This window comes from Neofelis nebulosa, chromosome 12, assembly GCF_028018385.1.
Source record: "Neofelis nebulosa isolate mNeoNeb1 chromosome 12, mNeoNeb1.pri, whole genome shotgun sequence".
Taxonomy (NCBI): Eukaryota; Metazoa; Chordata; class Mammalia; order Carnivora; family Felidae; genus Neofelis; species Neofelis nebulosa.
In genome coordinates, this window is record NC_080793.1 from 1,382,746 (window position 1) to 1,407,374 (window position 24,629).

Here is a 24,629-nt window from a genome sequence, read left to right on the forward strand (position 1 = left end):
TGCCCGTGGGACCCAAGTGGAGACTTCAAAGCCGCAGGAAAATACGGAGATCAAAGCGCAAGGGAAAGGGTCTGGCTGGACACACAGGCTTGGGACCTACCACGCAGAAATAATTATCGCAGCCACGGAGCACACGCACGGGGGCAGAAAAGGTCGTCGGGTACACCTGGCCAACGGCCACGTGTGGGGCAGACCTGGGCAAGTGGGAAAAGGAAGCCGGAGACCGGCACGGAGAAGTGATCGGGGAAGGGGGGGAAACAGAAGGCGGGCTCGGAGAAAACACTCCAAAGCAGGAGCGATCAGCGACCACGGTGGGAAAAAGACGAGACACAAGGCGGACTGAGAGGGGTCCGCGGATTTACAAGCAGGAGGCAGCGCCAGCCTGGGAAAGAGCAGCGGCAGGAAGGGTGAGGGACGGAGGGGCCAAGGAGAGGGCCAGCAGCCCCCTCTGCTTGGAGGGAGGCATGCGGAGGCCGGGGCACCAGGAGCGGGCGTGACCGACCACGGGAGCGCAGCCGGTGACGGGCGTCCGAGAGCAAGGTCTGGAGGCAGAGGCGGCCAGCGGGAGGGAGGAGCCCGCGTCTCCGGCAGAGAGGGCTGGACGGAAGGAAGGACGGAAGGCGGGAGGGGTGAAGCAGCCGCTAAGCCTGAGGGCAGTGGCTCTGTGCCGAGGGCGCCCCCAGGACACGGCCTGGTGGGAGGGACAGCGGTCCCCGCGACCCCGGTCTGCAGCAACAGCGACAGTGCGTACACGGGCTGGCGATCCGGGGCTAGGGCCCTGCGGGCACACCGGACAGGAAGGCCGCACGAAGTACTGGAGGGTCCTGAGAAGCCCGCACCTGCAAGGCAGGACACAACATGCAGCAGGAGGGAGAAACGGGTGACAGCTGGGGGAGAGCAGACGCTCCGAGCTCCAGGTCTCCAAGGCAGGAAGGCGTGCGGCTGGGAGCAGGACCCGCGCGGGCCGGCCCGGCCTCTCAGAACCCCAGGCACACACATGACAGCCCGGCCCCCCGTCCCCCGGGTGAGGGCAGGTGTGTGAGCCGAGGCGCTGAGGGCAGAGCCTGCCGTCAGTGACAGTCACACAGGTGCCAGCCACCACTCTCATCCGTCGCTGTCCACCACACGCCCCACCCTGTCGACTGACGCCGTACCCCTGCACCCCGAGCAGGGCCAGGGGACCCCCCCCAGGTGCCCCACGGAAGCCTGAGGCCTCACCTGGCCCGGCTCGGTCTCAGGAGAGCACAGCCCGCACAGCCACCAGTGACCGGCAAGACGGTGGTCCAGTCGCCTGCTGGTGCCCAGCCCCTGCCCAGACTGTCGACCACAACGTCGTGGCCAGAGGCCTTCGAACTGTGGCCACACCCCGGGCCTATGCTGGCAACACCAGACAGAAGAGAGAGAAAACCAGCTCTGCCAGGCAGACTCACTGGCTCCCCTGTCCCACGCCAGGCCAGCACCAGCAACAAAACCGTACCCAACGGTGGGCGGGGGGGCAGGGGGGAGTGAGGGGGCGCCCCACAGGCTCTTTTCCCTCCCTCTCTGCTGACGCAGCTCAGGTGCAGGAAGCACACAGACTCTTCCAGACTGACTGCGAAGGGAGACCCTGCAGGGGAGCCCCCCGGAGATCAGGACGGGGTGCTGAATGAAGAACTCTAAAATCTGCGTGTACTATCCTGGATGACGCAAGTGGCCCCATGTGACACTACCCAGGAACGGCACAGCGCGGACTCCGAACTACAGTGGGGCCCCGGTTTCACAGAGGCGCCCTGCGGACAGACCAGAACGGTCCAGAGGCTTCGGGACTAAACCAGCATGGAGCGAAGGCCCACACGAAGCAGCTCACGAGCACTCACAGTCTCAGCCTAACTGGGCTGACTACCTGTTTAAAAGAAAAAATTCTCTAGATTCTAGCAGACCCCAGGGTCTCACGCACAAAAATCAGAACATCCCAGACACGATGCAAACTTACTCGGCGCAGAAGACAGAGGGAACCCACGAGCACCGGAGAAAAGGCAACCAACAGACCCCAACCCCTGATGGCCCAATGTCAGAAGCTTCTGACGAGGATGTGACCGGTTTCTAAAAATGCGCTCTAAGAGGAAAGAGCAAACACTTTTTAAAGGAACAAAAAACTAGCACAAAACGGTGAGAAAGCCCAGGCAAAGAGAAGCCCCAGGATGGAGAGAAAGCACAGGCCAGAGCAGAAGATGGCCGGAGCCGGGGAAGAGAGGGGGCAGAAGGTCTCACAGCCGCCTGTGCCCCCCCATGGGCCCCGCCCCCGCTGGGAGGCGGAGAAGCGGCCACACTGGCCCAGGCATGCGGCTCACGGGCCCCCCCACGGGGATGCCGTGCCAGCAAAGCAAGTGGGGAGCCGCCCGATCAACCCTCAGCAACCCCCTCCGCCCCTCCACTTCGAGGCCCAGGGGACAGCTTGGGGGACGGCTCTGACCCGGGACGGTGCCTGAGGGAGGGAAGGTGACCAATGGGAAGGACAGGTCACAGACCTGAATGCCAAGGTCCTGGCTAGACCTCCCTCCCTCACACCTCACACTCCCCAGGGAAGTGACACCCCAGGGATCCCCACGCAGCCGCCCACCAGCCCGTGTACCAGCCCGCCTACCAGCACACCCGCCCACGCACCCCCCAGCCACCCACCAGTGCGCCCACCAGCTGCCCAGCCGCACGCCCAGCAAGCTGAGCGAACCTATGTCCGGCAAGGGAAGATTCTGTGACCAAACGTGGCCAAATGCAGAGGGAGCATCTGTAGGCATCCGGCGTGGAGAGGAGCTCTCCAGTACCAGGGGACAGCATGGTCCAGTCGGCACGCACAGAACGCGCCTCCGCTGGCCGCACTAGCTGACCCGGGGGCCAGGTGGCCGGGCCGCGTGCCAGGAGAAGCCTGCAGCCGAGAGCCCCAGCTCCCACACCACGCTGACAGAGGCTGTGCTCCGTCCGTGGCAGGTGCGACGAGGAGGACCTGCGTTTCTGGCACCTCCCAGGTCAGGGGGACGGGACTTGCAGGGGACCCTGGTCACCCAGCAGGGCAGGCATGCGGCCGGGAACCCCAGAGGCTGCTCCCTTGGAGCCGACGTGACCCAAGTACAGCAGCCCTCGAGAGCACCCCGGTGCGTGTGCCGGAGCACCGGAGCGAGGGGGCCGGGGACGGCCGGTGTCTGGAAGTGCAAGTTTCTCCGGAGAGAAAGTACGGCACCGTCCAGGGCCTCTGGTGACGCCCACCGCCTCCCGGCCACCTCACCCACTCAGCCAAGTGAAAACAGCAGCCGAGCAAAGAGACAGGACATCCTGAACAAAGCCAGCGGTGACACCGAGCGAGCGACAGAAGCAGGCTCCCAGGCTGTGGAGCTGCCACTGTGAAGCGGGCCGGGACAGCCTCTGCCCGCCGGCCACGACTAAGACCCCGCCCGGCGCCACATGCAGCCACGGGAGGATCCTGAACGTGAAGAGCGGCAGGCGACCAGGGGGCAGACACAAAGGCCCAAGAAGCCACACCTACGGGGTCCCCGGCTCCGTGCCCACTTCCTCTAGGGGCTCTGACCCACAGGGCAGCCGGACGCACGCGCGCGGGCAGAAACCCGGCCTCTCTGGCCAGAGCCCCGGATAGGGGCCCCCGCACGCTGGAGAGCGGGAGGAATCTGGGCTTTCCTCCTCTTCCTCTCTTCCAGCCCAGGTTACGGAACTCTGGCAGGGCAGGGCCCTCGGTGGTCTGCAGAGGTGAGGGCACCTGACGTTCTTGTCCCCTGCGCAGGCAGTACCGCTCCGAGCGAAGCCCCGTGTTTCCAGCCGGAGGACAAGGAAGGGGGGGCTCCCTGGAGCAGAAAATGCAGAGGAATCCAAGAAAGGAGAGAGCCGGGAAGGGGACTCCTCCTTCCGTGTATGAGCCCACACAACCCTGAGGACCCCCCCTGGCTACGTGCACGTGGGACAGACCCACAAAACCACACTGACCTTGAAACCATGGCACACGAAATGACAAAGCAGACTTGGGGTCTGAGCTTCAAGGTGCTCACTGCCACCCGGCTACAAAAACGGACCACCAAGAAGACATCAGCGTGGACCGGAAAGCAGCCCCACAGCGCAATATTCAAATGTCCAGGACACGACCCATAGTTACTCAACATACAGAAAACCGGAAAATGCAACCGATTCCCAGGGCAAGAGACAATCCACAGATGCCAACCCTGACATGACCCAGATGTCAGAGTTACCACAGACCTTAAAGCATCCATTGTAACCACGCTCCCTGAGGTCAATGTAGGAACTCTTGAAAGAAATGAAAACACAGACATTCTCCACAGAGAAAACTTTTTAAAATAATAAAAGAATCAGAATTTAAGAACAATACAGTGTATCGACAAAATGTTCACCGCGAAGAACCGAGAGGGTCAGTGAACCCGAGATACGTTATGGAAATTGCCACCCGGAAGGCAGGGACTGAAGAGAAGGAAGAGTGTCAGGGAGCAGGGGGGCATCAAAAGCCTCGCGGCCGTGCTCCTACAGGACAGAGACCACTGCCCAAGAGCATCTGAATAGGTAAGGGCCAAAGTCACCCCATGTTTGGAGAAACACCAATCTGCAGGCACAGGGAGCCCAGCAAACCCAAACAGAACCCAGTGGAAGAAAACCACGCCCAGACGCTTCTAACCAAACTGCTAAAAACCAAGAGGAAGGAACAGGCCCCGGGGACCCACAGCTGGCGTGAGCAGCCACAGACTTTCCCTGACCACGCTTGAAACGAGAACATGAAGAATTCTGACAGAAGAATCTGGAAATTACAGAAAAGAGAAGAGAAGAGAAGAGAAGAGAAGAGAAGAGAAAAGAAAAAAAAAAAAAAAAAGAAAGCACTTGCCACGGGAAGACGGGAAGTGAGCTGCATTCACACGCTGGCGTGCCGAACAGCAGGCCAGCCAGAGGAGAGAAAGGACAGGAGGGAAAGCGGGTGACAGGTACCACAAGCGTCACACAGTGTGACCGGAGGCCCAGGGAGGCAGGACAGAAAACGTGGGACAGAAAACGGTATTACTGCAAGAGATAGGGCGCAAGGAGTTTCACGTCCCTGTAAACTTCATGAAACCCAGCGGGACAGAAAGGAGACACACACACCAAAGCACGTGCTGCTAACGGCGATGAAGTCGAAAAACAAAGCAAAAACATAAAGCAGCCACGAGGGCCTTGCGGTCAGGACGAGGTGGCAGGGACTCCTCTCCACGAAGCGCAACTGTAAACCTTGGAAATGACTCAAAAGACAAGCACAGGAGAACCCGAAGGCCGCACGAGGAGGCAGACTGGGGGGCGGGGGGGGGGGGGGGACGCCAGGGCGGGAGGAACGGCACGGCCACGGGGCGTCTCCTGACCTCCCACCCAGCAGGTGACCTGACCCGGCATCTCCCGGCCCTCGGGCTGGCGAAGGAAGGCGAGCCGCGCGGGCTCATCCCCGCCCCAGACACCAGGCCGGCCCGGCAGAAGCCGGGGCACGAGCTGGCGGTCTGCAACACCTGCCCCAACAGAGCCCCCCCGAGTGCTCTCCCTCCCCACCGGCCTCGAGACACAGCATTCCCCCGACACCGTGCGCGAAGGGACCCCGCCACGACAAGCACCCGGACCGGACCGGGAGACGCCCTCTGTCCTCCAGGGGCACCCGGCAGCCCAGCACCAGAAAGCTCCTTCCACCTCCAAAAAGCAGCACCGGCAGGGCCACGGGAGCCCCACGCCAGCCACGCCGGCAAAGGCACGCTTTGAACGTCAGACCGGCGGGACCGCGTGCTGCCCCCAAACCGGAAGCTGCCACCTCCGCCGCTGCTGGGACACTTTCAACAGGACCCGGAGTCTCCGACAGAAGAGGCAGAGTGACCGGGGAGCAGCCGGAGGTCACCCGGCACACCCAGAACCAAGAAAATCATGACTTTAAGGAGAAAAGACGATCCACGGACACCAGCACCAAAACGAGTCAGATGCTGGCATTCTCCGACAGACTTTAAAGCCACCGTCGTAAAACGGATTCCTCGAGCAATTACAAATTCTCTGGAAGCAAACGGAAACCAGAAAATCTCAGCAAAGAAAAAGAAGTTCTAAAAAGAACTGAATGTAAAACTGAAAGACAGAGCAACAACTCAAACTCACTGGACGGGCTTGAGAGGAAAGTGGAGGTGACAGGACGGGATCGGTGAACTCGTGGACGGATCAACACGAGGTGCCCCATCCCAACGACAGATAGAAACCACGCTGAAAGAACCCAAATACAGCCTCAGGGACCCACAGGAGGGGAACACGAGACCCAACAGCTGGATCACTGCAGTCCCAGAGAAGAGGGCAGAAACAGTGGGGCCGAGAGGGCACTGAAAGGACAACGGCCGAAAGCCTCCCAAACGGGGCAAAAGATACAACCCCACGGGTTTCGAGGAACTGAGCGAACCCCTACTAACATGAACCCAAAGAAATGCACAGCAAGACACACTATCCCCAACTTGACGAAGAGCGTTATCGTGAAGCAGCTGGAGGGAAACACTGCGCCCCAAACGGGGGCCACGGGCTCGGGGGACGGCAGGTCTCTCGGAATCACGGGGCCAGAGGGAGGGCGCGCCACTTTCCAGTGCTGCCCGAAAAGAGCTGTCAGCCAGATTCCACAGCTGGGGAGACTTTCCCTAAGGCAGCAAGGAGACCCACAGACCTTCTTAGACAAAGGAAAACTTTAAAAAACCCGTCCCTGGCAAACCTTAAAGAGCGGCGGAAGGAGATTCCCCAGATAGAAAAAAACGAGAAGGAAGGAGTCCTGAGAACCAGGGAGCAGGCGTGACAGGTACAGATCATTTGGGCAAATACAATGGTGGGTTTCCCACATTCCATCTGGTGACAAAACTCCCACGCCTGCACACCCTCACAACAATGGTATTTAAAGGTGGGGAGAGCAAAGATGGAAGGAAAGATTTCTACACCTCACCTGAAGGGGCAAAGCAACACTGGACTGTCGTACCCAGAGCGACCACTAGGAAAACTACAGACACCCCCCAAGACAACACATATAAATCACAACGGGCTCTTAGAAAATAGTCAAGTAAGCCACAGGAGGGAGGGAGGGAGGGAGGGAGGGAGGGAGGGAGGGAGGGAGGGAAGGAAGGAAGGAAGGAAGGAAGGAAGGAAGGAAGGAAGGAAGGAAGAAGGGAGGGAGGAAGGAAGGAGGGAAGGAAGGAAGGGAGGGAGGGAGGGAGGAAGGAAGGAAGGAAGGAAGGGAGGGAGGGAGGAAGGGAGGGAGGGAGGGAGGAGGAAGGGAGGGAGGGAGGGAGGGAGGGAGGAAGGAAGGAAGGAAGGAAGGGAGGGAGGGAGGGAGGGAGGGAGGGAGGAGGAAGGGAGGGAGGAAGGAAGGAGGGAAGGAAGGAAGGGAGGGAGGGAGGGAGGAAGGAAGGAAGGAAGGAAGGGAGGGAGGGAGGAAGGGAGGGAGGGAGGGAGGGAGGAAGGAAGGAAGGAAGGAAGGGAGGGAGGAAGGGAGGGAGGGAGGGAGGAGGAAGGGAGGGAGGAAGGAAGGAGGGAAGGAAGGAAGGAAGGGAGGGAGGGAGGAGGAAGGGAGGGAGGGAGGGAGGAAGGAAGGAAGGAAGGAAGGGAGGGAGGGAGGAAGGGAGGGAGGGAGGGAGGGAGGAAGGAAGGAAGGAAGGAAGGGAGGGAGGAAGGGAGGGAGGGAGGGAGGAGGAAGGGAGGGAGGAAGGAAGGAGGGAAGGAAGGGAGGGAGGAAGGAAGGAGGGAAGGAAGGAAGGAAGGAAGGAAGGAAGGAAGGAAGGAAGGAAGGGAGGAAGGAAGGAAGGGAGGGAGGAAGGGAGGGAGGGAGGGAGGAGGAAGGGAGGGAGGGAGGAAGGGAGGGAGGGAGGAAGGGAGGGAGGGAGGGAGGAGGAAGGGAGGAGGGAAGGAAGGAAGGAAGGAAGGGAGGAAAAGAAAGAAAAACAGGAACAAGAAATACAGGAAAGACTAAAACATCAGATGAAAGCCTTAACTATGGACAATCGCATTAAATATAAATACCCTAAATACACCAAGTAAAAGACAAAGATTGGCAGAATGGCTTTAAAAAAAAAAAAAAAAAAAGGCAGGGGCACCTGGGAGCTCAGCTGGTTGAGCTTCCAACTTGTGATTTCAGTTCAGGTCATGATCTCACGGTTCAGTTGGGCAGTCGGAGCCCCGTGCCAGGCTCTGCACGGACAGTGAGGAGGCTGCCTGGGATTCTCTCCCTCTCTCTCTGCCCCTCCCCTTCTCACATTCTCTCTGTCTCAAAACAAATAAAATATACATACATACATATATGTAAACAACACAGCTATATGCCGTTTACAAGAAACTCGCCTCAGACTCAATGACTTCAATATGCTGAAAACAAAGGGATAAAAAAAAAGGCTATACCAGGAAAACACTGTTAACAAACAGAAAGCAAGAAGAGCTGGGGCACCTGGGTGGCTCAGTTGGTTGGGCGACTAACTTCAGCTCAGGTCACGATCTCACGGTCTGTGGGGTCAAGCCCCACGTCAGACTCTGTGGTGACAGCTCCGAGCCTGGAGCCTGCTTTGGATTCTGCGTGTGTCTCTCTCTCTTCTTTTCCTCCCCCTGCCTTGTGCTCTATCGAAAGTAAATAAACATTAAAAAAAAGTTTTTTAAAAAGGCAGGAAAAATTGCATGAATATACGATAAAGTAGAAAGAAACTTACTGAAGAGAAAGAAAGGTACCTAACGGTAAAAGGGTCAACCCAGCAGGAAGACCTTATAATCCTAAATGCATATGCACTGAAGTACAGAGACACAGACGTGAGGGAAGAAACAGAGCTGAGAAGAGAAATCCCCAGTGTGCAGTGTGGCTGGGGTTTCAACAGCCGTCAGCAACTGACAGAACCGTTAGACAAAAATGAACGAGGAGAGAGATCTGAGCAGTACGACCAGCCAAAAGGCCCTCCCTGGTATGTGTGGAAGGCTCCACCGACAGTGCTAGAAAACACATCTCTTCCAACGCCCGTGGAACATCCACCCAAAAAGACCCTACCCTGGGCGAGAACACAAGCTTGAACAAGTTTAAAAGAACAGAAACCCTACAGAGTGTCACCTAGCCACGACGGAACCACGCTAGAAACAGTAACAGAAAAGCAAAACGAGAAAATCTCAACACGTGGAAATTACGCCTACAAAAAACTCGCGGGTCAAGGAGAAGTAGCAAAGGAAATCAAGGACATAGAACTGAAGGAAAATGAAAACACAACACACCAAGCCTTCGTGGGATGCGGCTAAGGCAGCACCAAGGAGAAAATTTACAGCACTACACGCTTACCCTCGAGAAGAAAAAAGCCACCAATAATCTAAGTCCATACCACAAGAAACTAGAAAAGGAAGAGCAAAACAAACCCAAGGCAGCAGAAGGGAAAGCAGAAGGGAGGGAGGCAGGTGTGGCTACAAAAGGGCCACAAAACCGAAGAGGTCTTTGTGGGAACGGAACGTTCTACATCTCGGTCATACAATGTCACTCTCCTGGTTGTAATATTCAATTACCGTTTTGCAAGAAGTCACCGCTGGTGAAACTTTCTTACAAATGCACATTAACACGATTACCTCAAATAAAAGTGTGGCTTTTTTAAGACTCTGGCCAGAGACACGAAAACGCTCAACTGAAGAAAGATACTCAAACGGCCAACGACCGTGTAAAAAATGATCGTCATCATCAGTCATCAGGGAAACGCGCATCCAGACCACAGCGAGACGTCACAACCCGCTCACGCGAAAGCCTAGAATTAAAAAGACCGACGATGCCACGTGCTGGCAAGGATGCAGGTCGCCTGGACTCCCACTCGGGCTTCGCTGGCGCAAACAGAAGCGGATACGCCGACCTCGGAAACCAGCGGGGCGGTCACGCACACGCACGTGAGCCAGCAGCTCCACGGTCTCGCCCCAGACAACCCAAACGTATGCTCCCACGGACCCGTCGCGCGCGCTCGCGGCGGCCCCGTTCGTGGCAGCCCCGTTCGTGGCAGACACGCTGGAAGCGATCCGAGGGCCGTCCACGAGCGGGGGAGGGAGCAGAGTGCGGGCAGCCGAACGACGACACCGCCGCTCCCGGCACGCACTCGGCGAAAAGGCGCGCTCACGCGGCTGAAGCTCCAAAACACGAGGCGGAGCGAAGGAAGCCGACGGGGAGAACAGAGAGCAGCTGATGTTCGGTGGGTGGGGAAGGCAGCTCTAGGAAACCCCCGGGATCCACGGCAAGCGCAGATCAGCGAGGCTCTGGGTGGCGACCGGCCGGAGGGTTCAAGCCCACCCTGGAGACGTGAAAACCGTCAACCTTGACCGTGGTCCCGTTCACAGGGGTGCGGAAGTCAGACTACACTCGAAACGTGTGCAGCCGGCTGTACGTAAAGTGCACCTCACCGAAGCTGGTGTTCTCAGAGCTCCAAACTGAAATTCTCACCGCATTCCAACCAAACGACAGGCATTCACCTCCCCTACAGAGACTTCTCCGAAAGGCCCGGGTCTCAAACACCTCACTTTCTGCAAGGGAACACTCTAGACTCCCTCGGGGGAGTTTCCCCCTCCCCTCCCCTGTCCTGCCGCGGCACCTGCTCCTCTCCCAGGTGCCCATCTCCTTGGCTCTGAGCACAGGTGGCTGTGCGCATGGCCGTGGCCAGCGCCACCCGAGCCCCGAGAGGCCATCGAGGACCCCAGGGTTCACAGCACAGCACTCGCGGAACGGACGTCAGGTTAATTCCACGTGAGTCTCTAGTGACTACAGGACAGCGGGCGAGGGGCACGTGAGTGACCTGGGCAGCGGAAACAACAGAAAGGGCCAGGCCACAGGGAGGAAAGGAGCCAGAAGGAGAAGCTCGGAGGTGACCCTTCTGCGTGTGACGACGAAGCCGTGAACGCAGAAAAGCTCCGTGGACGAAGGACTGACTACTCCTGCCTCCTTCCCCTGCGTCAGCCAAGCCGGTCTCGGGAGCTCTGCTCCCCTCACAACTGTCAGCGCATCCCCGCTCCCCTTTCCCCTGCAGACAGGACAGGCAGGGCCTGGGCACCGCGGAGACGCAGCCCCCAGGGTGACGGCGGCGGAGACGAGGCCCCTGGGAGGTGAGGGCGCTGTGAAGGCGGAGCCCTCCCGCGCAGGATAGGTGGCCTTATCAGGAGGCTCCAGAGAGCTCGGTGAGGACGCAGCGAGAAGACAGCCCTCTACACACCGGGAAGCGGCCTCGCTGGACACCAGCCCCGCGGGCAGCAGGATCCGGGACTTGCAGCCTCCAGGGCCGGGGGAGACCCACGCGAAGCAAGCCCTCCAGCGCACGCGACTGTCCCGAACGCACCTCGATGCGACTCCTCCACCTGATGACAGTCCCCACCCACACCCACCCGCTGAGGAACCCCTCCAGGCTCCGTCTCTCATCGCCCCACGCCCCTACACAGAAACCCTCCCAGGCACACGTCACAGAGAAATCCCCAGCAGGCCCGGAACGCCACCGCCACGCTGCCCAGACGGCCCTCTAAACTAAGCACCACCATCTCGTCCGCAAATCCTATCAGGACGTTACTCGCTCACTCCGCCGAGCATTTCCTGGCCCGCACAGAACGCGGCCAGCCAGCCACCCCTGCGCTCCTGGAGCGGTCCCACACCTCACCCAGCCTTCAGAGCCTCTTGGCCCCACGCCGCCCGCAGCCCCGGCGCCCGGTCCCCATCCACCCGCCCGCAGCTCCACAGCCGGCCTGCAGACGGCTCTCGCGGTGACGCCACGCGGCTTGAGTTCGCTTCCCCTCGCGTAGCTCAACGATGCCCGTGGCTCCGAGCAAGCGACAGGACGGCACCACAGCGCCAAGCCCTGCGCGTCACGTAGTGCGCCAATGACACGCGGGACAGCTACGTGGCTGTCACCGGCTCAGCGAACGTAACGTTGGCTCCATCCTGGTCACATTCAGATGAAAAATGAAAGCCGTCTGGGGCGCCTGGGTGGCGCAGTCGGTTAAGCGTCCGACTTCAGCCAGGTCACGATCTCGCGGTCTGTGAGTTCGAGCCCCGCGTCAGGCTCTGGGCTGATGGCTCGGAGCCTGGAGCCTGTTTCCGATTCTGTGTCTCCCTCTCTCTCTGCCCCTCCCCCGTTCATGCTCTGTCTCTCTCTGTCCCAAAAATAAATTAAAAACGTTGAAAAAAAAAATTTTAAAAAAATAAAAAAAAAAATAAATAAAAAAAAAAAGAAAAAAAAAAAAAAAAAAAGAAAAATGAAAGCCGTCTGACTTTTTCGGCAGTGCAGCTAGAAAGCGAAAAAGAACGCTGGTACCCCTAACAGCACTACGGCCACAGAAAAATCAACAGCAAGAGAAATCTATGAGCCGGTAGGAGGCTAAGTGAGATAAAAAACGTACACATTACAGGATTCGTGGAAGAACGCGAGCGCAAGTTTAACATGCGGCAACACAACAGCGGCCAACCACCTTGAGGGTCGCTCAAATTTAAAAGACGAGGGCAGTGCGAGCTTCACGATGGGTGTCGGTTCTCTGATTGGCATTCAGAAGGTGCGCCGGGACAGGAGAGAAGGCACGTGCACACGGACGCAGCTTTACAAATACAAACTCATCCGTGCTCTGGCCGCCACGGCAGAATACAGACGGCATCCCTCTACTTCAGCTGACACGCGTGTGACGAGTAGCCGAGTGCCGCAGACGTGGCATTAAACCGGACAACGGTGACCCCTGAGCTCACACACACCAGGCAGTTCTCGGCGCCCCCAAGCAGAGGGAAAGTCACACCAGAAGGCCAAGCGGCGGCCCCCTCGGTATCTAGTCGACCCAGCAGGTGCACCCAGGACGCATCACCTCCGTCTCCGAAGCACCCGACCCTCGCCAAGGACAAAAGACCATCAAAAGGTACACTCTAAACTCCCAACGCAGTAATGCGGGTGGATCACCAAGTGAAAAGCGACCATCTGCTCACGGATGAGGCCTCCGCACCAAGACTCACACGGCCCAGGCTCCCCGCTGGCCCAGGGACGAGACCGGCAGCCGCACTCCATTTCTGGTTGTGGGGCCTGCAGAGGGGTCCCGCGCACACGACTCATCTTAACCGAAGGTCACTGCCACAAAGCCAGGTGGTGAGCCCGGGAGGTGACAGCGGAGAGACATCGCTCCCAATATCAACGAGGCTCTTCTCGCGGCCCCGGGCGGGGAGGCCACGGCGGCTGCACTGCTGACGGCCCTCACGGCTGTGCCGGCCAGAGCGTCCCATGTGACCACCCACCGCACGGCATGCACGCGGGTCAGTTGTCTGATTACTCCCACGCAAGAGTGAGGGGGAAAGAGTGTCAACTCCCTGCCAGCAGCGGGTTCTAGACGGCCCGTAGCCTGTCTCCACCCCAGTGTGCTGCCCATAAAAAAGGAAGGCTGACCGTGGCGGCCCCTACGGCCCTGCCCGCTTCGGGTGGTGGACTGGGGAGCTGTGGTCAGCCTCGGCTCAGCTTCCGGGGCTCCTCGAGGGTAAGTCACCACCACTCGGCTACATAGCAACAGGTCCACAAACAGCAGAATGCCGTCTAGCACTTTCCCTGCTGGTTTTTCCCTCTGAAGGTAACAGAAACTACCACCCTCCCCTTACCCCCGAAACCAAGGCCTAGATGCCCCTAGGTTTCTAAGGTCGTGGGCTGAAATCAACAAGCAGGAGCGCAGCAGGCCCCCGTACTCTGTAGGAGAGGTAGTGCCGTGAGCCACTCCTTCAAACTGCTAACGTGTCACAGCTCTCACCCAGAAAGACAGCGCAAAACATTCCAGCTGCACAGGTTCTACACATTTTTTTTCTTTCAAGTAAAGTCTAGGCCCAGGGTGGGTCTTGAACTCATGACCCCGCCAGGCACCCCAGATTCTACTCTTTCTTGCAGACACTTCTGTTTTCTTTATTAACATTTATTTATTTTTGAGAGACGTAGCACGAGCAAGGGACGGGCAGAGAGAGAGGGAGACACAGAATCCGAAGCAGGCTCCAGGCTCCGAGCCGTCAGCGCAGAGCCTGACGCGGGACTCGAACCCACAAACCGCGAGATCATGACCCAAGCCGAAGTCAGACGCTTAACTGACTGGGCCCCCCAGGCACCCCTCTTGCAGACACTTTTAAATGAATAACTTCCAACACGTCCGATATATTATTTCTTAAAAAAAAGAAATAATTAAGCGTCGTCAGTGAAACAACAGTTGCCCCGAAAACGGAGGCCAAAATCTAAAATTAAAAGTACAAGGTGGCTCACAGTCCTGGCGGCAGCAACCAGAGACGGAAGCCGGAGGAAACCTTCCCAGACCGAAACGTGCCACCACAGGCCTGGCCAAGGAGACTCTCCTGAGCCTCCTCACTTGCTACAAATGGCAGGCACTGGCCCAGAGGATACCCCAGGAGACACCGAGAGAGACTCCCAAAAGGCCAACACAAAGCATGAAGGGCGCCTCCGTGCACCTCACCCTACCAGCCTGCTCGCTTTGGATCCCCACACAAAGGGAAAGCGCCGGTCAGTTTCGCTTCCGTACTTAACGACAACTACACAAGTAAAATACTGAAGCCATTTTCAGCATCATACCCACCCCCAACGCTGATTCACCATTAAAGCTGCTGATTGAAAGAACCATGTCTAATTAGCTGGAAACTAAGCCGGAGACACACAGGGAAACGTCCAAAAGAAGAACCAAAGAATAGGCCCCTGGATTAGGAAAGGAACTTTGCGGGGGGGGGGGGGGGGGGGGGTGTCTCTACTGTCCTATCAAAGTCCCCCCCTCCACCTTTCTGCTGTCCTCAGAGACCAGACTGTGTGCTGGTAACACCGAATCTTCCACCCAGGCTGTGACCTCCACACCAATGACATACGTGAAATCGCTTCAGCTCAGCCAAGGTGAGTCTTCGCGATCATGCGAATTAGGATCTCCCAGATTTGTAAACTTAAAGAGACTCTCAACTGGAAAAAAAAACTGCACCTGCTCCCCTTCTGAATCGACGTACAGAACGGAAAAACTTTCTCCTTCAGGGAAGCTGAATGGAAACCAGACCTCCCAAAGTCAGAGTTCGATGAGCACGCTGCTGCCACAGGATGGTGACCGATGGGCAACGTACAACCGGTCCTGGATGCTCAGACAGCACCTACTCTCCTTCCCCACGCACTCACGTTCTATAAATACCCACCTTTAACGACTGCAAAACTGTAAGGCCCATTTTAACACGAGTTTTTGAGTCAATTACCTGATGAGCCGACAAGTACTAAGGCGAGAAGTAAAACTGGACCAACCCTGAGAGGCGCACATTCATTGCCAGAGAGCTGACCAATCCCACGTGCAGTGCCGGAGTGAAACGCAACAAAAAACCGGAAAGCCAACAGAGAGCGCTTTGTAAAGGTATTCGTGTCCGTGCAGCACTCACCGCCAGAAACTTGTCATAACCATTCGTAAAATCTTAAAAATACATACAGGACCAACACCTCGCACATACGCCCCAGGAGGTGTGCCCAAGAATGCACCGTGTGCCCGAGAGCAAAGGGCCGGACCGGCCGGCGCCCGTGGACGGTGAACGGGCCTCCAGTGAAATACTACACGGGGGGGAAAAGCAAGAACCCTGCACGAAGCTGGGAAGAGCCTCCGAACGTCACGGGTAAGAAGGCAGTGTTCTAGAAGGTGCAAGAACCTGTAGGACTCCACGACGTAGCTTAGGGACGGAGGCGGAGGTGGTGAACCGTAACCAACCGCCAACACGAAACAGGAGGCCACTAAGGACTACGCGCACCTGCTTGTCCTTAACCTGACTGCCCGACACCAAGGGGCCACGCCAGCGTTCCTCTTTGCCTCTTACTGTACAGTTTCCTATGTAACTTGTACCAGTTCCACGCCTCCCCCAAAAGCACCGAAATTCGCGGATGTGGCAGCGGACCGGACCACACAACACACAAACCGAGCAGTCTTCCACGGAGCCATAAACAAAAATCGTCAACCGCAAACTCTAGGAAAGCACTCTCCTTACGCGCTACGAACCAACTTCAAACGGGGCGACACATGGAATGGCTGGGACTTGCAGGGCGCCTCCCTACGGCCCCGGCCACCATGCCACCTGGTGAGACCCTGTCACAGGACACCCCTGCTCCACAAGTGTTCAAACCGGGTCCGCCAAACTCCTCCCCAAAGGGCCCTCTCCAGATCAGGGTCACTCTGGAAACAGGCATGTTTGCACCAGAGTAAAGGCCATCTTTGAACAGCCTTCAAATTAAAAGGCAGAAGATTACACAGTATCAGCCCCCAAGTTTGTGCCCAAAACAAAGCACCAGATATTAATAAAGCCACTACGAGAATCACTTGGTCTGTAAAATTCCAAGGGCTGGAAATAGGAAAGTCTTAATCCACTAAGCATATTAGGGCCTAACGAACTGGATCCAGTACCAAGGTTACCTAGTTCTTCAGAACGGGAATTAACCGAAGGAAGGATGCTCATTAAGCACAATCCGTTCAAAGACCGATTTCTCGTTAGGAAACTCCGCGTCGGATGCTCGGCGCGCATCCAGAGCGGCTGGGCGTCCAGGGTTTACCCCTGCACTCCAGCCCCACCAGGAGTCTAACTCCACGCCGGGCCCCGGCGCCCTGCCCCGCGCCCGGCCCCGCACCCACCCCCGGGCAGCTAGGGGAGCGCGCCCACTCCTCGCGGCACCTGCCGATGGACCCCCGCAGACGCCCCCGCACCGCGCGCCGCCGCAGCCCGCTCCGGAGGCGACCGGCACAGCGCCGCGGCCCGGGACCCTGAGCACAAAGGCGGCCCCTGCCCCCAGCCCCCGGTGCGCCCAACCCGCGGCTCGGGCGCCGGGCTCCGACCCCGCCCTCGGCCCCGCCCCGGCCCCCGACCCCGACCCGACCCCGCGGTCCGACCCTCCCCGGGTCCCCGCCCCCGCCCCGGCCCACCTATGCCGTAGGCCTTGGCGCAGATCCACTGCAGGTTGGCGGCGATCTTGGCGCGGGCCGAGTCGTAGCGGTCCAGGGGCACGATGTCCACGGCACCGTCGGGCGCGGCCTCCATCCTCCTCCAGCCCTCCCCGGCCGGGCAGCCGCCCGCGTCCACCATCTGCACACAAAAAGGCCGCTGCAGCGCGGGCGGCGCCCGGCCTCCGCCGCAACAAAGGCGCCGCGCCCCTCGCTGCGCCGGGACCCGCGAGGGGGCCGGGCCCGCGAGCACCGCGGCCCCCGGGAGGCCGCCCCCGCCCCGGCCTCACCTCACAGCCGCCGCCGCCGCCGCCACCGCGGGTGCTGCTGCTGCATGCTGCGGGGCCGCGCCGGGAGGCCAGGGGGCCCGGAGGCCGGGAGGCCCGGAGGCCGGGGAGGCGGCGAGGTGAGGGGCGCGGGCCGGCCGCGGGCCGGGGCGGGGGGCGCGTGCGCGGGCCGGGGGCAGGGGCAGGGGCGGCGGCGGCGGCGGCGGCGGCGGCGGCGGCCGCTGAGGGGGCGGCCAACCGGCGGGAGCGCGCGCAACGCCGAGGCCCTGCGCACGCGCGGTAGGTGCCGCCCTCCGCCCCGCCCCCGGCCCATGCTAGCCCCTCCCCTTACCGCACGCGCAGTGGGTCAACCTGCGGCCCCGCCTCCGGCCCGCGCTCGTCCCGCTCATTGCCGCACGCGCAGTGGGAGCGGCCCGCCCCCGGCCCCGCGCTCGCCCCGCCCACCGCCGCACGCGCAGAGGGCCAGACTGCGGCTCCGCCCCTCTCGCCGGGCGCCGGGCGCGGGTCGCGCGGAGCGGGCGGGCGCTGGTGGGCAGGCCCGGGCGGGTTCCGCAGCAGCCCTTTGTCTGGGCCGCGCCTCCTCCGTCCCGGCACCCGGCCGTCCGCACCGGAGGCTCCAGCCGCCGTCCGACGGGCCGACTGCCACCCCGGGAGGGCGACCCCCCGGCCCCTGCACAACCCCGGCGTCTCCCCCTCCCGGAGAGAGGCACTGCTGACGGGGCCGCCCTGCCCACCATCGCGGGGACCCCGAGCCTGCAGCGGGGGAAGGGGGGGCCTGGTGGGCACCGACCCCGCCCGCGCCTCTGCCGCCCCCTCCCCCCGAGACCTCCAGGCCCAGAGACCCAGGACCCAGGACCCGCGGAGAGCAGGGGCGAGGGCTTCCTGGGTGGGGATCCCGGGGCGGGGAACCGCCGCCCTGAGCCCGAACGTGGAGCCCGCGATCGTTGCACAAGCACCCAGCGGAGAGCCCCGGTGGAGGTCGCTCCGGGGGCAGGGGCGGCCAAGGACAGACGCGCGGGGGTGGGGGGTGAGGGTAGGCGGGGGCCGGGCAGTCCCGGCACGTGGGCGACAGGGACGCCTACTAGTCCAAAGCCAGACTAGGAGAGGGGCTGGGGACGGGGGGTGCTGGCCGGTCAGAATTGGGAGCTCCAACCCCTTCCCCCGGATGGGCAGCCAAAGAGTGACTGTGAACACAGTGGGGAAAGCGTGTGAAAGACCCCGTCGAGGTCAAGGAAGAGGGGGTGGGCAGGGCACGGAATTCAGCAGGGACACCGCCCCCTGATGTGGACCCTGGAGCCGGAGAGAAGGAATGGGGGTCAAGGGTGACTGTTAGGGTCTCGGTATTGATCCTGTATCCTGCAACCTTGATGGACGTGTTATCAATTCCGACAGTTTTTCAGCCTATCCCTAAACCTGATTCCTACACACAAGATGATGACCTCGGTGATCGAAAATAGTCGTACCTCTTACCTTTCAATCCCCGCGTCGTGTATTTCTTCCTCTTACCTAACGGCCTGGCCACAGCCTCCGGTAGAGTCACATCCTAGTCTTGTTTCTGGGCTTAGACAAAAAGCATCCGGTCAGCCACTGCCGAGTGCCCTGTCAAATGTGGCTTTTCTGCGTTAATCAGGTTGGGGAGTTTCCCCTCTATTCCTGTTTTGTTGAGTGTTTTATCACGAAAGGGTGTTAGGTTTTGTCCGGTGCTTTTTTGTGATTATTGAGATGATCCCGTGAGGCCTTTTTATTCATCCCATTGATGCGGTATATTTCATTGATTTGATTTTCGGATACTCAACCAGCCTCACAATTCCTGAGACAAATCCCACCTTGCCATAGTATATAATTTTTTTTTCAAGTGTGACAAATCAGTTTGGGGTTTGGGTTTTTTTGCTGTCGTCGTCATTGTTGTTTGTAACTTTACTGAGATATTGTTGACATACAACACTGTAAGTTTAAGCTGTACCACGTGACAATTTGGTACATGTGTATACACAGCACACGTACTTACACATAGGTACGTATTGTGAAATGATTACCACGGTCAGGTTAGTTAACGCCCATACCCCACCTGGTTACCGTGTGTGTGTGTGTGTTGAGAACATTTAACATTTACTCTCTTAGCAACCTTCAAGGGTACAGTTAAGTATTGAATGGCCAGAATGCTATACATTACATCCCCAAAACTTACTCCTCTTAAAACTGTAAGTTGGTAACGATTTTGACCAAAATCTTCGGATTTCCCCCACCTCCCAGCCCCTGCCAACCACAGATCTACTCTCTGTTTCTATACGAGTTTGGTTTCCGGATTCCACATGTCAGTGAGGTCATACAGTGTTTGTCTTTCTCTGATTTATTTCACTTAGCGTAATGCGCTGGGGGCTTATCCGTGTTGTCACAAATGACAGGATTTTCTTTTTTATGACTGTATTCGTATATTTCATTCATGCCTGTGCGATATACATGTATATCATACATAGTATAAAAATGTAACCGATGGACACTCAGGCTGTTTTCATGTCTTGGCTCTTGTGAATAATGCTGTAATGAACATGGGAGTGCAGGTATTTTTTCAAATTAGTAGTTTTGTTTCCTTTGGATAAATACCAAGCAATAGAATTGCTAGATCATAAGGTTGTTCTGTTTTTAATTTTTGAGGAGCCTCCATACAGTTCTCCGTAGTGGCCGCACCACCATTCCCACCAACAGTGCACAGGGTTCCCCTTTGTCCACATCCTCGCCAACACCTGTCAGTTCTTCCATTTTTCATTGTAGCCATTCTGACAGGGTGGGTGAGGTGATAGCTCCTTGTGGTTTTGATTAGCATTTCCCTGATGATCGGTGATGTTGAGCACCTTTTCATGTACATGTTGGCCATTTATATGTCTTCCTTGTGTTTTTTGTTTTTTAATGATTATTTCTGAGAGAGTGAGTGGGGAAGGGGCAGAGAGAGAGGAAGACACAGAATCCAAAGCAGGCTCCAGGCTCCAAGCTGTCAGCACAGAGCCCAACACAGGGCTCGAACCCACTAACCGTGGGATCGTGACCTGAGCCGAAGTCGGACGTTTAACTGACTGAGCCCCCCAGGCACCCCTATATGTCCTCTTTGGGAAAATGTCCAGATCCTTTGCCAATTTTTTTAATTGGATTATTTGTTTGGGAGTACCTAAATATTTTTGGAAGAGTTTGAGAAAGACTGATGTTAATTCTTAAAATGTTGGGTGGAATTCACCAGTAAAACCATCTGGTCCTGAGCTTTTCTTTGTTGGGAGATTTTTGATGACGTTTTCAATCTCACTGTTGGTGTGTCCAGATTTTCTATGCGCGATTCGGGTTTGGTAGGCTCTACGTTTCCAGGAATTTATCCATTTCTTCTAGGCTATCCAGTTTGTGCCATATAATTGTCCACACTAGTCCCTTATGAGCTTTTGTATTTCTGTGGTGTCTCTTGGAATGTCTCCTCTTTCATTTATACTTTTGTTGATTTGAGTCCTTTTTTTTCTTGGTTAATCTAGCAAAAGGTTTGTCAGTTTTGTTTATCTTTTCAAAACACCAGCTTCCTTGATTTCTTTCCTATTGTTTTTCTAGTTCCTAATTCATTTATTTATGCTCTAATCATCTTTATTACTTTCTTCATTCTGCTAACGTTGGGCTTAGCTTTTTCTTCTCGTATTTCCTTGAGGCGTAAAGTTAAGGTGTTTATTTGAGATCTTTCATTTTTTCTTAATGTAGGCATTTGTCTCTATAAACGTCCCTCTTGGAACTGCTTTTGTTCCAGGCCGTCAAATTTGGTATGTTGTGTTTCGTGTGTCTCGGGATACTTTCTGATTTCCTTTTTTATTTCTTCTTTGACCCATTGGTTGTAGGTGTGTGTTGTTTAATTTCAAGGTATTTGTAAATTCTCTGCTTGTCCTTCTGTTACTGATTTCTAGCCATGGTGGTCATAAACGATACTTGATGTGATTTCAATCCCCTTCACTTTGTTAAGACTCACTTTGTAGGCCAGCATGTGATGTGTCCTGGAGGGTTGGTCTACAGTGTGGTTCAAATACACTGTTTCCTTCCCGACTCTCTCTGGACACTCTATCCAGTGCTGAAGGTGGGGCATTAAAGTCTCTCCTGTATACTGGATGTCTGTTTTTCCCTTGATTTCTGTTACTATTTATCTCAAATATTTAGGTGCTCTGTGTTTGTGTTTGGTACACACACACCCTTTCTATGTATATATATATATATATATACACACACACACACACACACACACACATATGTAGTATTTACCACTGTTATATCTTCTTGATGAACTGACCCCATTATCACTGTACAACGACCTTCTCTGTCTCTTGTGACCAATTGTGACTGACAGTCTGTCTTATGTGATATGAGCACAGCCTCTCCTGCTATCACTGGCTTTCCGTGTGTAAGGCATGTCTTCTCGTGTCCCGTCACTCTCAGCCCTTGTGTGTCCTTAGAGCCAAAGTGAGTCTCTTAGAGGCAGCGGGCTGTTGGATCTTGTTTTTTAATCCGTTCAGCCCGGATATGTCCTATGTTTGGAAAACTTAACCCATTTACAGTTAAAGTAATTATTGATAGGTAAGAACTCAGAATTGCCACCTTGTTCATCGTTTTGTATTATTTTGTGCTTTTATTCCTTTCTCGCTGTCTGCGTTTGTGGTTTATTTTTTGCAGTGGTATGCTTTTTTTTTTATCTGTTAAGAAGATACGACAGTCTATATATTTTTTTAAGTAATCTCTATGCCCAACGTGGGGCTCGAACTCAGTGCCCCGAGACTGGGAGTCGCACGCTCCACTGACTGAGCCAGCCGGGCACCCCCAAAACAGTGTGTTTTAAGGTGACAACCCACCTTCGGTCAGCAGTCAGGTACAAGAGCCCCACGCTGTTACTTCTCTCCCCCCCCCCCCATTTTATGCCATTAACGTCACACTTTGCACCTTTGCGTATCGAGCATCCATTTACAAATTATCATTCCTGCTGTGAGTTTTTGTACCACTGCCTCGTCTTAAGTGTTACACTGGAGATGGGAGTGATTTACGTGCCCATCACAGTGTCGGGTGTTCTGAATTTGACTAAATACTTACCTTTACCCGTGAGGTTTACACTTGTATTTGTTTCTGTGTTGTCGCTTAGCAGTCTTTCCTTCCCACCTGAAGAGCTCCGTTCTGCCTGTGTCCTGAGGCAGGTTAGTGGTGACGAACTCCCGTGGCTTGTGTTGGTCCGGAAGTCCACACCTGTGCCCGGCTCTGAAGGACTGAACGGAGCACACGCCTCTTCCAGGCTGCAAAGACTGGTTTGGGCAGGCGAACGCAGCTGCCCCTGGCTCAGGACGGCGGGATCCCCTCCGCTAGTGCAGTGGTTGGGGGACGAGCGGGGTTAGGGGCTGGGGCTACGGTTGGGCCCTCGGGAAGCTGCTGTGACCGTCACCGAAACCGGGTTCGCCTCCTGGTGGGCGTCAAGCCAAAACACAGGAAGAGGAAGGGTTTCACTTGCAACGGGTAAAGGAGCTTTCCCAGAGCAGTGTCTCCCCACACAACAAAATTGGAGAAGTAGTGTTTCAACATTTATTTATTTTTTGAGAGAGAGAATCCCAGGCAGGCTCCGCTCTGTCAGCGCAGAGCCCAACACGGGCCTCGAACGCACGAACCGTGAGATCGTGACCTGAGCCAAAACCAAGAGTCAGAAGCTTAACCACTTAACCCACCGAGTCCCCCAGGCCCCCCGGAAACCGGGGACCTTTTAAGCTAAGGGTCCATGCGTATTCACGAAGGGGCTCGCACAGTGGGGAACACAGCACAGAATCGGGGCAGAAGTCCTCCTGAGGTGACCATGTGCCAGTGACGGTCCCAGGGCGCCAGGGATCAGCGCCCTCGGTTCTGGCTCCAGACGGCCCAGGACCCGAGTGTCAGAAGGGTTCAGATCTGCGAAGATAACTGGGTCAGGTCAGTCTTCACTCTGGGTCCTGATTAGGCCTTTTCCTGCCCCGACGGTGACGTTCGCTCTTACGTTTTGTTCACAAGACGGCCGGGGGGCTGACACGTCCTTATGCAGAGAAAGCTGTCTGTCTGTGTTTTCTGCTCATCACCAGGTGCACAGAAGGTGCCCCCACCACATCCCTGGGAGGGCTCCGGCCAGGTCACCAGGAGGGCCCCAGATGGGCTGGCTGAGTCCCCGCCCACTCCAGGCTCCACAGCCGCCACTGAGGCCTGCAGACCGGCTTTGCAGGCCCAGATGGGTATGTCTCCTGCCAGGTTCCTGGGCAGCCTGGGCTGGTCCCTGCCAGTCGGAGGGGCTGCAGCCGAGTGTGGGGCCCCCTCAGTATCTCGGGGACACAGATGGGAGTGCGTCCCGCCGTGTCCCTGTACCTGTAGGACTGCTCGGGGGCCGGGCCCGGTCACGGGCCCCTCCGGTGTCCACAGCCAGGATGAGGTCTATGTCCTGTTACCAAGGCATAGCTGGGAGTGACCCCTTCCAGGCCCCTTGGCCAGTGGTGCTGCTGGCCCAGTGTCGGACGGGGCTGTAGCCGAGGCCCGGGGATGAGCTTTTGTGGGGTCTGTGGCCAGGACCTGAGCTTGGGGCAAGTCAGCTGCCGGGGCATGAGTCTGCCTTCCCCAGTCTCCTCTGTCTGGGGCTGCGCCGGACCCCACAGCCCCCACCAAGGCACCTTTGTCTACGAATGGATGCCCCCTTGGCGCAGGTCAGCGGGGGCCCCGGTGGGGGGGGGCGTCTTACTCGGCCGTCTTGCCCGTGGCGCTCCCGTGTACCTGTCTGCTTGCACGTTCCCGGACCCGGTTTACCACGGCTGCCTTGGAGGTCGTGTGTCCATGTTCCTGAGACACGGGCCTAGTGCGGTGATGTCTTTGTCTGGCGTGGTGTCAGGGTAACGTTGGCCTCCTAAGAGGAGTTGGAAGTGTTCTCTCCTCTCGTAGTTTCTGGAAAGTGTGTGGAGAGCCGGTGCTGTGCACTCCTCTGTAGGTGTCGGGCAGGGCTGAGCATCGAAGCCTCCGGACCCAGGCTTCCCCCCGTCGCTGGTGTTCGATCGAGGATTCTCCCTCTTCACTTGTTCGGGGTCCGCTCAGATCGTCTGTTTCTTCGTCGGTGGTTTCGGTGATCTGTGTCGTCCTGGGAATTCACCCTTCCATCTCAGTGCGAGGACTTGGTCCTGAGAATTCTAAAGGCCAAGTTACCCTGCCCCGAGATGGCAGAGGGAGGGTGCAGCAGCCCGGGGGAAGGGGCAGGGGCTGGTGCAGCTTTGGACACATTAAGACAGACTGCCCGACGGCCCAAACCGGACCTGCTCGTGCGCGTCTGAGGGGGTGTGTTTGCAGAAGCAGTGACTTGTTCGGGAGCCATCCAGACTCCGAGGGGGCGGTGGGACCTGCTCC

At 57.3% G+C, this 24,629-nt stretch overlaps 1 protein-coding gene across 6 annotated transcripts in view; it reads right to left on the minus strand.

Moving 5' to 3' along the window:
* The window catches only part of CAMSAP1 (calmodulin regulated spectrin associated protein 1), a 57,422-nt gene extending 39,958 nt beyond the window's left edge, over positions 1–17,464 (minus strand). For 4 of the 6 annotated variants that reach the window (XR_009251284.1, XR_009251283.1, XM_058693512.1 and 1 more), the window contains exons 1-2: positions 17,235–17,464; positions 16,927–17,086 (exon numbers count right to left, since the gene is read on the minus strand). Coding sequence is in view for 2 of the 6 variants with exons in the window: in XM_058693512.1 (XP_058549495.1) it covers positions 16,927–17,086 (160 nt within the window). In the remaining 4 variants the exon portion in view is untranslated. Of the gene's footprint in view, positions 1–16,926; positions 17,087–17,234 lie in introns of those variants that run through there. The other 2 variants (XM_058693514.1, XM_058693513.1) reach the window with 1 other exon arrangement.
* Positions 17,465–24,629: the final 7,165 nt, after the last annotated feature.